Raw genomic sequence first — 14701 nt, 5'->3', positions numbered from 1 at the left:
TGGGAGGACATTTTAGAAGTGCTTTTAAAATTGTGCCTTTAGAACAACTTTCAACTTTTTTGGTGGGTAATGAAACAAGGATATAATATCGGCATCAAGTTTTATTGCATTTATTGATAGATATAAACCGTTTGTCATATAATTTAGTTATTTTCCTTCCGAACAAACAGGAAAGTTCCTAAATTTACACCTTAATTATTATAAGTACTCCCAAAATAAAAATGTTATTTTCCCTTCACACCCTCAAAGCGTCCTATTTAACTTTATTCCAGTTCATGTGGGAAGATGTTATTTATTTTCTGCTTACCAGAACGACATTAACTCAACTACACTGAGAAAAAAGCATGCCCCGTTCCAAAGATTTTGTTTTTACACTAATGATTTTGGTATTGATTCCAAGCCAAAGAAGCGGGAAATTGAGGTAAGCATACGTTTAAGATACAACTCCATTAAAGACGTGTTAACGAAAACTTCAATTTCCAAATTCGACTTGACTATAAGTATAAATTATGCTATGTTTCAAATAAAAAATGTCTTTAAAATAAAGTGTTTACAAAACATACCTATTTTTAAACGCTTCTTAGCATTGTAGCCAAGATGCAAAAAGTCAGCAAATTTAACGACGATTTCGTTAATTTTGAAGATTCTTTCAGAAGTATTAAAGCAAAGTTGACTCAATTTTTTTTTTTCTTAGAAATACGAATTTTTCTTAAGCAACAGAAAACTGACTTGTGTTTAATTATTTTTCTACAACTTGACTAACGGCGCTCCATTAGGCTTTAACTGTCAGTCAAAAAAAAAAGAACCTATATATCTTCTGTCTTAAGAATCATCTTGTTCGTTTTAAGATATCAAAGAAATGCCAAACTTTAACGACCCACTCTATGCTAAACAAATCTCAACGTAATATAATCAGGCACTTGCTCATCCATCCACTTATGGTATGAATAACAATGTGGCCCTAGAGTGACAAATAATTTAAAAAGTAGTGACCTGTTTTCAGGTTTTCTGTTTTGTTTTTAATGTCATTTTGCAGGTGAATCTCACACCTCACCATACTTAAAGGCAAAATAACTGCACTCATACATGAAAACACTCAACACACACAGCAGCATGGAATGTCCGAACGTATACGTAATTTGGACATGACATGTGCTCTGGAAACACGTAAACACATCTATGCACACAAACACCTAACACATGTTTGCAATCATACACCATTTGCGGTGTATGGGTGTGTGTTTATGTCCAAATTCAGGGTCACAAATGAAATTCGTAATTTTAGTTTGCCATTTTTGGCCTTCTTAACTTTGACATCGAATGACGATGATTCGCCATTGAAGGGTACCAATACGGTTCGGTTAGTGGTTGTTGTTATTTTCAATGATGCTGCTTTACACTTCTCTTTCTATCGGATACTCTCACAGTTATGCTCTCACATGGCATTGTTGGTTTTTTTGCTTTTGTTCTACGCTCACACTACTTACCGAAATCGCAACACTCAAGGTCAGTAGAGCATATTTCCAGACAGGAATTGAGAAAGTCATTTTCATTTTCACGGCGGTATCCTTGAACCTTTCTCAGCAGCCAACAACAAACAATTGATGATTCTTCAACTGAAAACAAAACCAACGAAATGGGAGAAATGAAAACAAATAAACAAACCAACCAACCAACAAAACACCACACGCAAAAACACACACAGAGAGGATATACTTGTCCAACGTCCGTAGTTCAACTGTCATTCATGCATTCAAATCCTTCGAACGTTACATAAAACCTAAGGCCAAGTAAGGACCAACTTTTTCGTGTCAAAAAGACAAAAACCACAAAATTAAAACAAAAGTTAATTAAATGACGACACAGTGCTGGGGAGGTGCGAGAGTACAAGTACTGTGTACACTATATGATATGACTTGGACATTAATAGTCTACTCAATCATATCTAGGGATATTCACAGACACTAGAACAATAGATGTCGAAAGATCGAACGAACGTATAAACAAAACGGGGAAGCTGATTCCCCTCGCCTACCGCATCAAGAAGTTGTGATGAGGCGGTTCGTTTACCCCGGCAGTGTACCCAAAATGAAAAATTCTTGTGGTTCTGATGAGATTTTAGATTTCTTTGTTGTTCAGAATCTGAAAATAAACAGCCGCAGATGATGGCTACGTCCGTCCGTCCATTGGTCGTTTCAGTTATTTTTCCGCTTCGCACCGTACAATTATGGTGTTTTTGTTTGCTGGTGGTTTTGTGTTTATTTGTTTATGTTCGAAGGCACTCCACAAAACGCGTTCAATTTTAGATATGAGAGTTCCTCATGCCATTCGATAGTGGATTTACCCGCTCGACTAGATTTCCCGACCACTTTAGTTTTAAGGAACAAGTGTTACTGAGGTGGAAAGCTATGAGAGGCATCTTATGCACGTTCATTAGCCATCCATCCGTCTGCTGAAAGATGCTTTCTTGGCGGCTTGCTTGCATATCTCTCTCGCCATGTGCACAAGTATATGTGTGCGTACAAAAGAGAGCCAGTGTGTGATAAAAATTCACCACACTATTGCAACAACACAGCAGCTGGTTGCCAGGAAAACAATCACAGTGAGAATGGAATGAGAGGGTAGCACGAGTTTTATTGACACAGTTTTCCTCCACTTGTTCTGTCGTTGTCGATTTATGAACGAACTGAAAGAATCCAAGAGCAGTCAATGGTGAAGAGTTGAAAATCATTTGTACACGCACCACTATCCTCACCTACACCAAGCTGATGAATAACAAAGAAGGCCTTGCCAAATGAGGCGCTCAACTGTATGTTACCATAAAAAGTATTAAAAGAAATTTAATTTCCTGTAAAAGCGTAATATATTTGCGATATGTTTACTAAGAAATAGTTGAAATAAGAGCAACGTCATTTGGGAGTAATAAAAAAAAGAAACTTTTGCTGAATCTTAAGAACATCCATTCTCAAATAGAAAATCATTTGGACTTCCTTAAAATATTCATAGATATACTCAGTTAATTGATAAAACATGTAAGAAATTATCCTATAAATACAAAAATATTTGATATAAATCAAGATTAACAGGGTCCCTACACCGAAGAAGAGTAAACTGTTTTATAGGAGAATAAACTAACTCGTACGAAAATTGAACTAAATTTTACTCCACATTTTGAGATTTCCACAAAGCGTTGTTAAAACCAGGAACATCTAATACCCCGTTGTACTTTTTAACTGCAGTTCTCGAAATTACACCCTCTCATAGAAGAAGAAATTAACTAAAATTAAAGAAAAAAATCATTGGCTCCAAATCATGACCATTTTAACCATACAGTAGTTCATTCTTACTATTTTTGGGAATCGTACGAAAATTTTCATTTGCTTTAGTTCATATTGAACTTATGTGTACGGTCATTGAACTTTATACTCACGTTTAGTTCTTAAAATGTTTGAGATATACTTAAAAAACGAAATTTTCTTTGGGCTGTGGAAAATTTCGCAAAAAATAATAAAATTTAACTACAAACAAATAATTTTTTTGAAATAAAAATAAGTTTAATTTACCGTTAGTTTAACTACTGAAATTTTTGTCTGTGTATATTCCCTTTAATATAATTATTCCTAGAACAAAATATATTTAATATACCATTCTATGTTTATTTGCTATAATATAAATGCATAAAATCACCCAACTCTATATATGTGAATTGAAATACACTGTAAATAAAGATAATTTTTAAAATTGAGAAAAACAACATCCAGAGAAGTAATATGATCCTTCCCAAAATAACTTTATACTATTGAATATGCTATTGAGTTAATAATATTTCTTCCCTGCGTGAAAATTGAGTGAAACATATTAAAGGCCTTTTACACGATGAAATTTCATCGTGCAATAATTGCATGCAACTCTTGTTTGTAGGCAAACGGTGTAGAGAATCAAAGGGGGTAGAAAAAATTTCACGTTTTCCGTTCCTCTTGCAATTTTTTGACATTTCACCGTATAAATGCTGATATATTTAAGAAGAAACTTTAAAAGAGAATACAAAAAATTGCACGCAACCAATTGCATCGTCTAAAACCTCTCTTAGATACTCCAAATTTTATAAAAACTATGGAAGCCAGCTTTTGGCCTATATAGAATATGTCAAAGAGGGTAAACATTGGTGCTTTATACCCTGTGTCTCCATATGGCTTCTTGAGCATTTAGAAGCCATATCGTTTATTTGATTAACATGCACTTTGAAATTTAGTGATGGTTAAATCCCTATATTAATGCACTGAACGTAGTTTAAATAGGTTCATTGTTTGCTATGTATACAGAAAAAAATTCGTAGTTAAACTAACGCTGAATTTAATTTCTTTTTTTTTGGAAAAAAATATTTGGGTTAAATTTTATTATTTTTCGAAATTTTCCGCAACTTATTGAAATCTTACTATTTTTTTAAATATGTCTCAAACATTTTATGAACTAAACGTCGGTATAAAGTTCAATGACCGTACACATAACCGTACATTATGAACTAAAGCAAAAGAAAATTTTCGTACGATTCCCAAAAATAGTAATACCATAGACCAAGAAAATATAGAGACATATCTTGATAATTCACCATGGTTTTGTTTATTTGCAGTGCGCAGTCAAGTGACTCAATTTCTTTTTGGAAAACGAGAATAACCGTATAAATTAGTCAATTTGCATTACAAAAAAGGTGTGGATGAACAGTATTTTATAAACTTTCACAATATTTGGTGTTTCAACGAGAGAACAAAGGAAAGAAAACAAATTAAAGCCAAATTAAAAAATCATTCAATTGCAGACGAGAAAGAGCCATCTACGGTGTGCAGACAAACTACAGCTCTGTGAATTCATTTGAGATGTCTTATATTTAATTGGTCTATGATATATGCCACCATAGACCAATTAAAATAGAGACATGCTTTGATAATTCACCATGGTTTTGTTTATTTGCAGTGCGCAGTCATTCCACTCAATTGCGCAGTCAAGTGACTCAATTTCTTTTTGGAAAACGAGAATAACCGTATAAATTAGTCAATTTGCATTACAAAAAAGGTGTGGATGAACAGTATTTTATAAACTTTCACAATATTTGGTGTTTCAACGAGAGAACAAAGGAAAGAAAACAAATTAAAGCCAAATTAAAAAATCACTCAATTGCAGACGAGAAAGAGCCATCTACGGTGTGCAGACAAACTACAGCGCTGTGAATTCACTTGAGATGTCTATAGCTTCCTTGGTGTATGGTAATACAGTAGCTCGTATGGTTAAATCGGCATTATTTAAGACCCTCGTTGCGTTGAACGAATGGTTATCCATATCAGACCAGTTTTTAATAAGAAATAAAAAATTCAAAATTCTAGAAGAGAGCAGAGTACGAAAAATTAACAACCTGCTATTATAGTTAAATGGAAAACAGAGAAGGTTCTACTAATACTGAAATATACTCATAAACCAAGAAAGATAGAGACGTCTCATGTCCAATCACAATTATTTTGTTTATTTTCCGTGGCCAGTCACCACACTCAATAGCGCAGTCAAACGACTCAATTTCTTTTTGGAGAACGAGAATTACCATATAAATCAATCAATTTTCATCAAAAGAAATGTGTATTTATTTATTTATTACATTTACAATAAAATTATAAATATAATTGTAAGCTTTGACTGCTAGGGTCTTAAGCTAACCGGGAAAGAAAGGTGTATATGTACAGAATTTTATACTATTTTACAAAATTTTGGTGTTTTATCAAAAGAACAAAAGAAAGAAAACAAACTTAAAGGCAAATTAAAAACCACTCATATGCAGACGAAAAAGTGCCATCTACGCACTAATAGAAAAAATTACGCTCCAAAATCGTAAACGGACGGTAACAAAATGAAACGGAAACGTTCAGGAAAAATCAAAACGGAATGTTCAACGTTTACGTCCACGGCGTTCACGATTTCATGAACGGCTTTCCTTTTCTTTGGCCATGAAAAGAAAAATACGTATGGAGCAGATAATCCAGGCTCGAGTCAGTTTCTTTACACAGAAAAAAATTTCACGAAAATGTTTCCAATAAATTGAGATTTAAAAAATATTCAATTAAAAATGTAATTGCATCAACAAATTTTTTAATTGAAATCAAAATCGATGACACAAATTAATAGTATCAATTAATTTTTTAATTGACTGTCAATTAATTTTTTAATTGCTATCATTTCTGTGATTGAAGACATTTTAATTAGAAAATTAATTGGATCAATTAATTTCGTGATTGAATCAGATTTTTTTTTTGTGTATAAATTCGCAACCACTACGTTTTCCCATCATGGACGCTGGTTGTTGTTTTGACAACGCATGGTGTCATTTTATCGTAGTCAGGTTGACACCATCTGTTCTCCATATGACACCACACGTGTGTTGATTCACTTTCATGAACGGATCGTTTTGAAATGTGCACGCCATTTACGATTTTTTCTGTGTGCTGTGAATGATCTTGAAACGTCTATATCTATGTTGATCTATGATGACTAAGACTTTACCAAGGCATTTTATAGCCGACTTTTGCCCAGAAATACCGCCTGATTCAGAGGATAACACTGAATCGGATTCTTAACGAAGTGTGTCAACTGATTTCGTTAGTGTTGGATTTAACTCAAACTATAGGGGCAAATCACTTCTTTACACTACGATATCGAATTACTTGGTAAAACTTAAATTCCGTATACGAGTATGTATTAAAAAAAAAAATAAACATAAAAACGTTTGCAAAAATCATCTCAATTGCATTCTATTTTAATGTTATTGTTACAAAACCGTAACAGCAACAATGATCTCTTGTGTTTTGTGCAAAATACAAAAAAAGAAACTATCTGTAGTTACAACATGAATTACATCTTAGTGTATTAAAAGTATTTTTCACATTTTTCTCCAATAAAACTATAAAAAAAATGTTTAAAACACATTTTTACTGCTCAAAAGGGGGTTTTAGACCCTAATTTTGGTATCTAAATAAAAGTGCATGAATGATTTCCCACCTTATATCAGCAATACCCCTAAACCGGTGGTGAACTTGTTATGTGATATATATAAAATAATTCAGGCCTCTGAGAGCTACGAAAAGATTGAACAAAAAGCATACGTTTAATTTATTCAAATCTCTTGCTTCTGCAGCTGGGATATTACATCTCACACATATAAAAAACACATTGTTTACACACACACACACACTTGAACCTTAAGCAAACATATATCAAACATACTTAAATCTAGTAAGTTCGTGAGCACCAAATATTTGAGAGAAAATTATTATGGAACTATTTTCAGTAGGTACAGCAACATCTACAGTCAATTTTTTATATCGTCAGCCTTGTAAATTGATGCAAATATGTTGGATCCAAGTAAATGTATCATAGAATGGGTCGACTATCGACTGACATGGTCGTCACATTAAAACGGGGTTCGTCCTTTATGGTGGCAATAATTGACATTTAAATGCGTTATTAATTACATTTTTTTTTCTGGCTACAATGAAAAAAAAAACAATGAACCCACCAGAAAAGAAAATTGTACTTAATTTTAGAAAAAATAGATACATATATTTTAGAAAATTTTAACTAAACTATATTAGAAACGCAGATGTCACGCTGATTTCACAAAAATAGGTAAATAATTTTCGACAAATTCAAGAAAAATAATTAGACAAAATTATTATTTTCAAAAAATTTTATAGTCCGTAGAAAAAAAAAATTGGAGTTCAAAATTGCTAAACTGTCTCTAGTGCCATACGAAGTTCAGGATAGCCGCATTTGTAGTTAAATTTACAAATTTAAGGAAATAATAAACTATGTTGTAAGAAGTACGAATTTGTTAAATCTTTATGCTTCATTTATGTATAATTATTTCCCGTTTTTTACGTACGCAAAAAATGATTATAGTAAACGAAATTTTCTCCAAACATAATAATTCCATGAACTAAAATAAAGTTAAATTGGCTTTAATAGAATAGAGGGTTTAATTTTTTGAGCACCCAGAAAAAAGTGCCTTCGAAACTAAAGGAAAAAATTTTCATCAATATAGTTTATCCATTTTATTTCCATTAAGGTAAATTTTTGTGAAAAATAATAAAATTTACTCGTTTCAGTAAAAAAATCCTAAACTGTAAGCAGTTAGGAATAGTTCATTAACTAGAATAAGGCATGGAATTTTACTCATACTATTTTCTTCGCTGGGTATAAGAATTTACTACTGAACAAGAAAATTTTATTCACCGATAACAAAGCATTCGTAAAAATAAACAAAAACCGAACTAAAACCAAGTTTCCTCAAAATTAGTAAAATTTCTTATAAAATGATAATTGCGTCTTCCTTTATAATAGAAAATTTTTCATACATACGAACAACACTTGGCATAGAAAAATATTTTAGTTCATTCGTACTAAGAAGTATGCAATCCTTTCAAAACTTAAGGAAACGCACTTGTTAGAATATAGGAAATTTTCCTAAATTTCTATTGTCTACCTGTAATCGATACCTGTCATCGTAATCGATGTGTTTGCGCGTGGGTGTAATCGATATATTTGCGCGTCGGTTGTTTTTTTAGTTGGAATCGCGTTGTTTTGGTATACGGAGAGATTGTTAAAAAATAATATGGCAAAATAATATAATAAATAACAAATAAAATATATAAAATATTTGTTATTTTAAATTAGTGAGAAAAATTTTCGTTTTTTTAAATAAATCTATCAATGTTCGTGATAGTGTATAAAGAAAGAAAACACCAGCAGAATAACAACCCTTTCATTTGTCTTCATTTTGGAATCTTCAATTATCAGGTAATATTCAGTGACGCTAACCTTTTGCAACAAAAATGTTTTATGATTTTTTATATTTGTAGGTATTGAAATTGTAAAAAGAGGACAAAATCGTTAGGCAGCAACTTATTAAAAGTGAAAAGTACAAGAAGAAGAAAAAGTGCGTTTTACAGTTGATAATATTACACGGAAATTGGAAATAGTGGAATAATAAACTAATATTTCAAAGAGATTCGATGCTGTTGATTCTTAATAAATATATTCAATATATTAATAAAACATGTCTTTTATTGAAGATAAAATTGCTTATAGAAATAAATAAAATTGTATTTAAAAACGAAGGTAAGCAGTTCTAATTGTGAAGTAAAAGTTTTACCACAAATGTGTAAGATTTGTCGAAATGAATGAAAAAATTTCAATAAAATCATTCCATATATGAATTCAAATTAGTTAAATTTTTTCATTCTGTAGTATAGTGGTATATAAATATAGGAAAATGTTAACTAATATATGGAATGCATTATTCCTAATTTCTACGAAAATCACATCGTTCAAACAAATAAAAATGTCTTTGGCGCTATACGAAGTTCAACTTTCTTCACAATGAGTTCATTTTAACTTAAAGAAGGGGTCACTTTTTTCTGGGTGAGTGTACATTGTTCGTAATCATATAATAGCTTTTTTATACCCTGCGTCACACTGTGGAACAGGGTATTATAAGTTAGTGCATATGTTTGCAACACCCAGAAGGAGACGAGAGTCTTTGGCAAAAATGCTCAGGGTGGGCTCCTGAGTCGATATAGCCATGTCCGTCTGTCCGTGAACATATTTTTGTAATCAAAGTCTAGGTCGCAGTTTTAGTCCAATCGACTTCAAATTTTGCACAAGTATGTGTTTTGGCATAGTACCCTATTGATTTTGGAAGAAATCGGTTTAGATTTAGATATAGCTCCCATATATATCTTTCGCCAGATATGGACTAATACGGTCCCAGAAGCCAGAGTTTTACCTCAATTTGGTTGACATTTTGCACTAGGAGTACAATTAGTAGTGTAGTCAAGTGTGCCAAATTTTATTGGAATCGGTTCAGATTTAGATATAGCTCCCATATATATCGTTCGCCCGATTTACACTCATATGACCACATTGGCCAATCTTTTAATTGAATTTGATTTAATTGAAATTTTGCACAGGGAGTAGAATTAGCATTGTAGCTATGCGTGCCAAATTTGATTGAAGTCGGTTCAGATTTAGATATATCTCCCATATATAGCTTTCACACGATTTACACTCATATGACCACAGAGGCCAATTTTTAACTCCGATTTACTTGAAATTTTGCACAGGGAGTAGAATTAGCATTGGCTATGCGAGCCAAATTTGGTTTAAATTGGTTCAGATTTAGATATATCTCCCATATATATGTTTTTCTGATTTCGACAAAAATGGTCAAAATACCAACATTTTCCTTGTAAAATCGCCACTGCTTAGTCGAAAAGTTGTAAAAATTACACCAATTTTCCTAAACGTCTAATACATATATACAGGCACAGAAAAAAAGATGTTTGGACATGGTTGCCGCATCCATTTAATGCTTATTTAGAGTATGTAATTGTCGCGAAAACCATGTATTTTGTGTTTGTAAAAATAATTTTCCTGACCATTCAATTTTTTTTTACTTTTTTGCAGAGAAAAAAGTATTTTTATAGTTTACGTATAGACATGTCTACAACCATTACATGGCCATAAAGACCATGTACATTGTTTTCGTGACCATTTATTATTTTAATTTTTTTGCATCGACAAGAATTTTATAAAAACATTGAGCAGGTACACACGATTTTCATTTTGCGCGTCAGTCGTGTGTTGATTGTTTCTTGTATTGGACGGAGAAAACGGAATTATTGTGTTTTGTGTTAATTTATTTATTCAGAAATGGCACGTGGTTTTATGTGAATACAAAAAAGGAAAGTGTAATTGAAAATAATGTACCTGGTTTTTGTTCTGCATTTTGATATATGGTATAATTTATTTTTATTTGCAGTCACATGATGTCTGCGTTTGTACATTTGATGGGCACGAAGTAAATATGGAATGATTACTTATTGTTGAAATTGAACCAAACTAGAGTGTGTAAAAATATGTGATGTTTGCTTGCACAACATTATAAATACAAATAAACAATGAATTAGTTTATAAATAAATAAAAACAAATAAATAAAGTTGATTTTGTATTTTCTTTTCTCAAGTGGCGTCCTTTTTTCGACGACGAAAAAAGTTTTTTCATAAAAATCAAAACATTTTAGATTGTGACCATGTTCTTTTAACTAGAAGAAAAACATTTTTTGACAAATAACATAACATTTTGGATCGTGACCATTGTCTTTTAATGGAAACAAATTTCTTTTTATCAATATAATAACATTTTAGACGAGGACAATTGTATTTTTCTTAGAACCATGTTCACTGAGCCAACATGGTTGCAGGTTAAAATGTAACATGGTCGCCGCAAAAATAGCTGCTATCATATTATTTTGCTCTTCGAATATGATTGTGACAATCATGTTTCTTCTCTGCGTGTATCGAGCGACAAATCATAAATAAGCTTTTGTGAAGTTTCCTTAAAATTGCTTCAGATTTAAATGTTTCCCATATTTATACCCTTCACCACTACTGTGGTACAGGGTATAATAAGTTTGTGCATTTGTATGTAACGCCAAGAAGGAAAAGTCTGAGACCCATCGTTTAGTATACCGATCGTCTTAGAATTAAATTCTGAGTCGATTTAGCGATGTCCGTCTGTCTGTCTGTCTGTCTGTCTCTCCGTCTGTCCGTCTGTCTGTCTGTTGATGTATTTTTGTGTGCAAAGTACAGCTCGCAGTTTTAGTCCGATTGTCCTAAAATTTGGTATAGGGTCCTGTTTCGGCTCAAAGACGATCCCTATTGATTTTGAAAAAAATCGGTTCAGATTTAGATATAGCTGCCATATATATTTTTCACCGATCTGGTCATAATTGACGTGTATATCAACCGATCTTCCTCAAATTCCGTACATCCGAAAATTTTATGAGTCTCGAAAAACTTGCAAAATATCAGCCAAATCGGTTCAGATTTAGATATAGCTCCCATATATAGCTTTCGCCCGATTTACACTCAAATGACCACAGAGGCCAATTGTTAACTCCGATTTAGTTGAAATTTTGCACAGGGAGTAGAATTAGCAGTGTAGCTATACGTGCCAAATTTGGTTGACATCGGTTCAGATTTAGATATAGCTCCCATATATATGTTTTTCTGATTTCGACAAAAATGGTCAAAAGACCAACATTTTCCTTGTTACATCGCCACTGCTTAGTCGAAAAGTTGTAAAAATGACTCTAATTTTCCTAAACTTTTAATACATATATATCGAGCGATAAATCATAAATAAACTTTTGCGAAGTTTCCTTAAAATTGCTTCAGATTTAAATGTTTCCTTTTTTTGTACTAAAATTGTGTTCCTGGTGCAATAGCCAACTTAAATTTTGAGTCTATAGATTTTGTAAAAGTCTATCAAATTCTGTCCAAATCGAGTGATATTTAAGTGTATGTATTTGGGACAAACCTTTATACATTGGCCCCATCACGGATGTGATATGGTATCGAAAATTTAGATCTACAAAGTGGTGTAGGGTATAATATAGTCGGCCCCGCCCGACTTTAGACCTTCCTTACTTGTTTTTTACTAACATTGTGTTCCACCCTAGTGCATTAGCCGACTTAAATTTTGAGTCTATAGATTTCGTAGAAGTCTATCAAAGTCTGTCCAGATCGGGTGATATTTAAATTTATGTATTTGGGACAAACCTTTATATATAGCCCCCAACACATTTGACGGATGTGATATGGTATCGAAAATTTGGATCTACAAAGTGGTGCAGGGTATAATATAGTCGGCCCTGCCCGACTTTAGACTGTCCTTACTTGTTATTTGGAGAAAAGTGACGAACATAAAACTTTCATATATCTAAAGGGCAATGTTACGTTTTAAACTAACATAAATGTTGGAATCTATATTTTATAGTCGATTTATCTTTATTTTAGTTCATGAAAATTAGTTGAGTTTATTTCAATTTTGCCAAATGTGAGAACATTTTTCTTATTTTAATTATTTTTGCATACATTGATCACGTGAACTAAAAATGAGAAGAAAATTTGTATACAAGTGAAATACACAATTTTACTAAATATGCACCCAGAAAAATGTGCCCCTTCTTTAATTTAAAATGAACTCATTCTGAAGAAAGTTGAACTTCATATAGCGCCAAAGACATTTTTATTTTTTTTGGAACGATGTGATTTTCGTTGAAATTAGGTTGAATGCATTCCATATATTAGTTATTATTTTACTATATTGATGTACCCTTATACTACAGAATGAAAAAATTTAACTGAATTGAATTCATATATGGAACTTTTTTCATTCATTGGGACTAATCTTAAATATTTTTGGTAAACCTTTTTACTTCAAACATAGAACTGCTTACCTTCGTTTTTAAATACAATTTTATTTATTTATATAGTCAATTTTTTCTTCAATAAAATACACGTTTTATTAATATATTAAATATATTTATTAAGAATCAACATCATCGACTGGCCTTGAAATATTAGTTTATTATTCCACTATTTCCAATTTCCATGTAATGTCATCAACTGTAAAACGCATTTTTTCTTCTTCTTATACCTTTCACTTTTAATAAGTTGCTGCGTAACGATTTTGTCCTCCTTTTACATTTTCAATACCTACACGGATGAAAAAGACTGTTTTTCATATGTTTGGCTATAAACATTATATGTTTGGAACACAAATTTTTAAACACAATATTTTTGAGTGCAAGCATATAATGTTCATAAACTAGCATAACATGTTTGGGACATATATGTTAATATGTTAGAACATATTATGTTTGGGACATAAAATGTTTGTAAATATAATATGCTTGAATGCAAACATATATTAATTTAGAAATAGCCTATAAACATATATGTGTTTAGTAGCTTGGAGCGCTATTTAACCTGGAGCAACATTGAATTAAGTTGGTGGTTGTTGCTTGTTATTACAAAATTAACATTTTATTTTTTTATTTTTCCTTGGGCAATTGATCAGCTACTTCTTTGATCCTTACAAACTGTGTGGTCCGCTGTTCGAATCCCCGTCCAGCAAAAGGTAAAATTAAAATAAAAAAAATCATACAATTGAATAATTTCTTCTACAATGTTTGTATTACAGAAAAAGGTGCTAAGAACTAAAAAATCTCGTGGAAGTGAGAAAGATGTGGGGGAATATACAATTGGGCAGAAAGAAAATTTTGAGCATTCAGGTCGAAAACCTATGTTGTTAGCACCTATATTACCTGTTTATTTTCATAATTCATTATGATTGTAAATATATAAATAAATAAAATAAAATTTTGAGCACAATATTGTTTGGGAGAATTTTTTTAAGCATATAATATTTTTGGGTGCAAAATGCTTCCAAACATATTATATGTTCACATAATAACATATTGTTTTTTGGAAGACACCATTATTGAATTTGGATGCAAAAATACAAAATGTTTGGAATTTAGACTACCCAAACATATATTGTTTAGACCAATATGCTTTCAAACATATTATATATTGGAAGAGATCAAACATATAAATGTTTGGGCAATACCCAAAAATATATATGCTTGAAGCAAAATATGTTTGAGAGTATATGTTACAGAAGCGATTTTTTGTGAGCGTGTACATATATAAAAAATCATAAACCATTTTTCCCAAAGGTTAGCGTCACTGAATGTTACCTGTTAATTGAAGATTCTAAAATGAAGACGAATGAAGGGGTTGTTATTCTGCTGGT

At 31.8% G+C, this 14701-nt stretch overlaps 1 protein-coding gene across 5 annotated transcripts in view; it reads right to left on the bottom strand.

Moving 5' to 3' along the window:
* The window catches only part of Tsp42Ej (Tetraspanin 42Ej), a 37263-nt gene extending 34783 nt beyond the window's left edge, over positions 1–2480 (bottom strand). The window contains exons 1-2 of one of the 5 annotated variants that reach the window (XM_075312177.1): positions 2345–2480; positions 1488–1616 (exon numbers count right to left, since the gene is read on the bottom strand). In XM_075312177.1, coding sequence (XP_075168292.1) covers positions 1488–1553 — 66 coding nt within the window. In that variant the 5' untranslated portion in view covers positions 1554–1616; positions 2345–2480. Of the gene's footprint in view, positions 1–1487; positions 1617–2035 lie in introns of all 5 variants that reach the window. The other 4 variants (XM_075312175.1, XM_075312176.1, XM_075312179.1 and 1 more) reach the window with 4 other exon arrangements.
* Between the last annotated feature and the right edge of the window lie 12221 nt (positions 2481–14701).

Source organism: Haematobia irritans, chromosome 5 (assembly GCF_050003625.1).
Source record: "Haematobia irritans isolate KBUSLIRL chromosome 5, ASM5000362v1, whole genome shotgun sequence".
Taxonomy (NCBI): Eukaryota; Metazoa; Arthropoda; class Insecta; order Diptera; family Muscidae; genus Haematobia; species Haematobia irritans.
The sequence above is the reverse complement of the archived record's forward strand: the minus strand, read 5'-3'. Positions and strand labels throughout refer to the sequence as shown.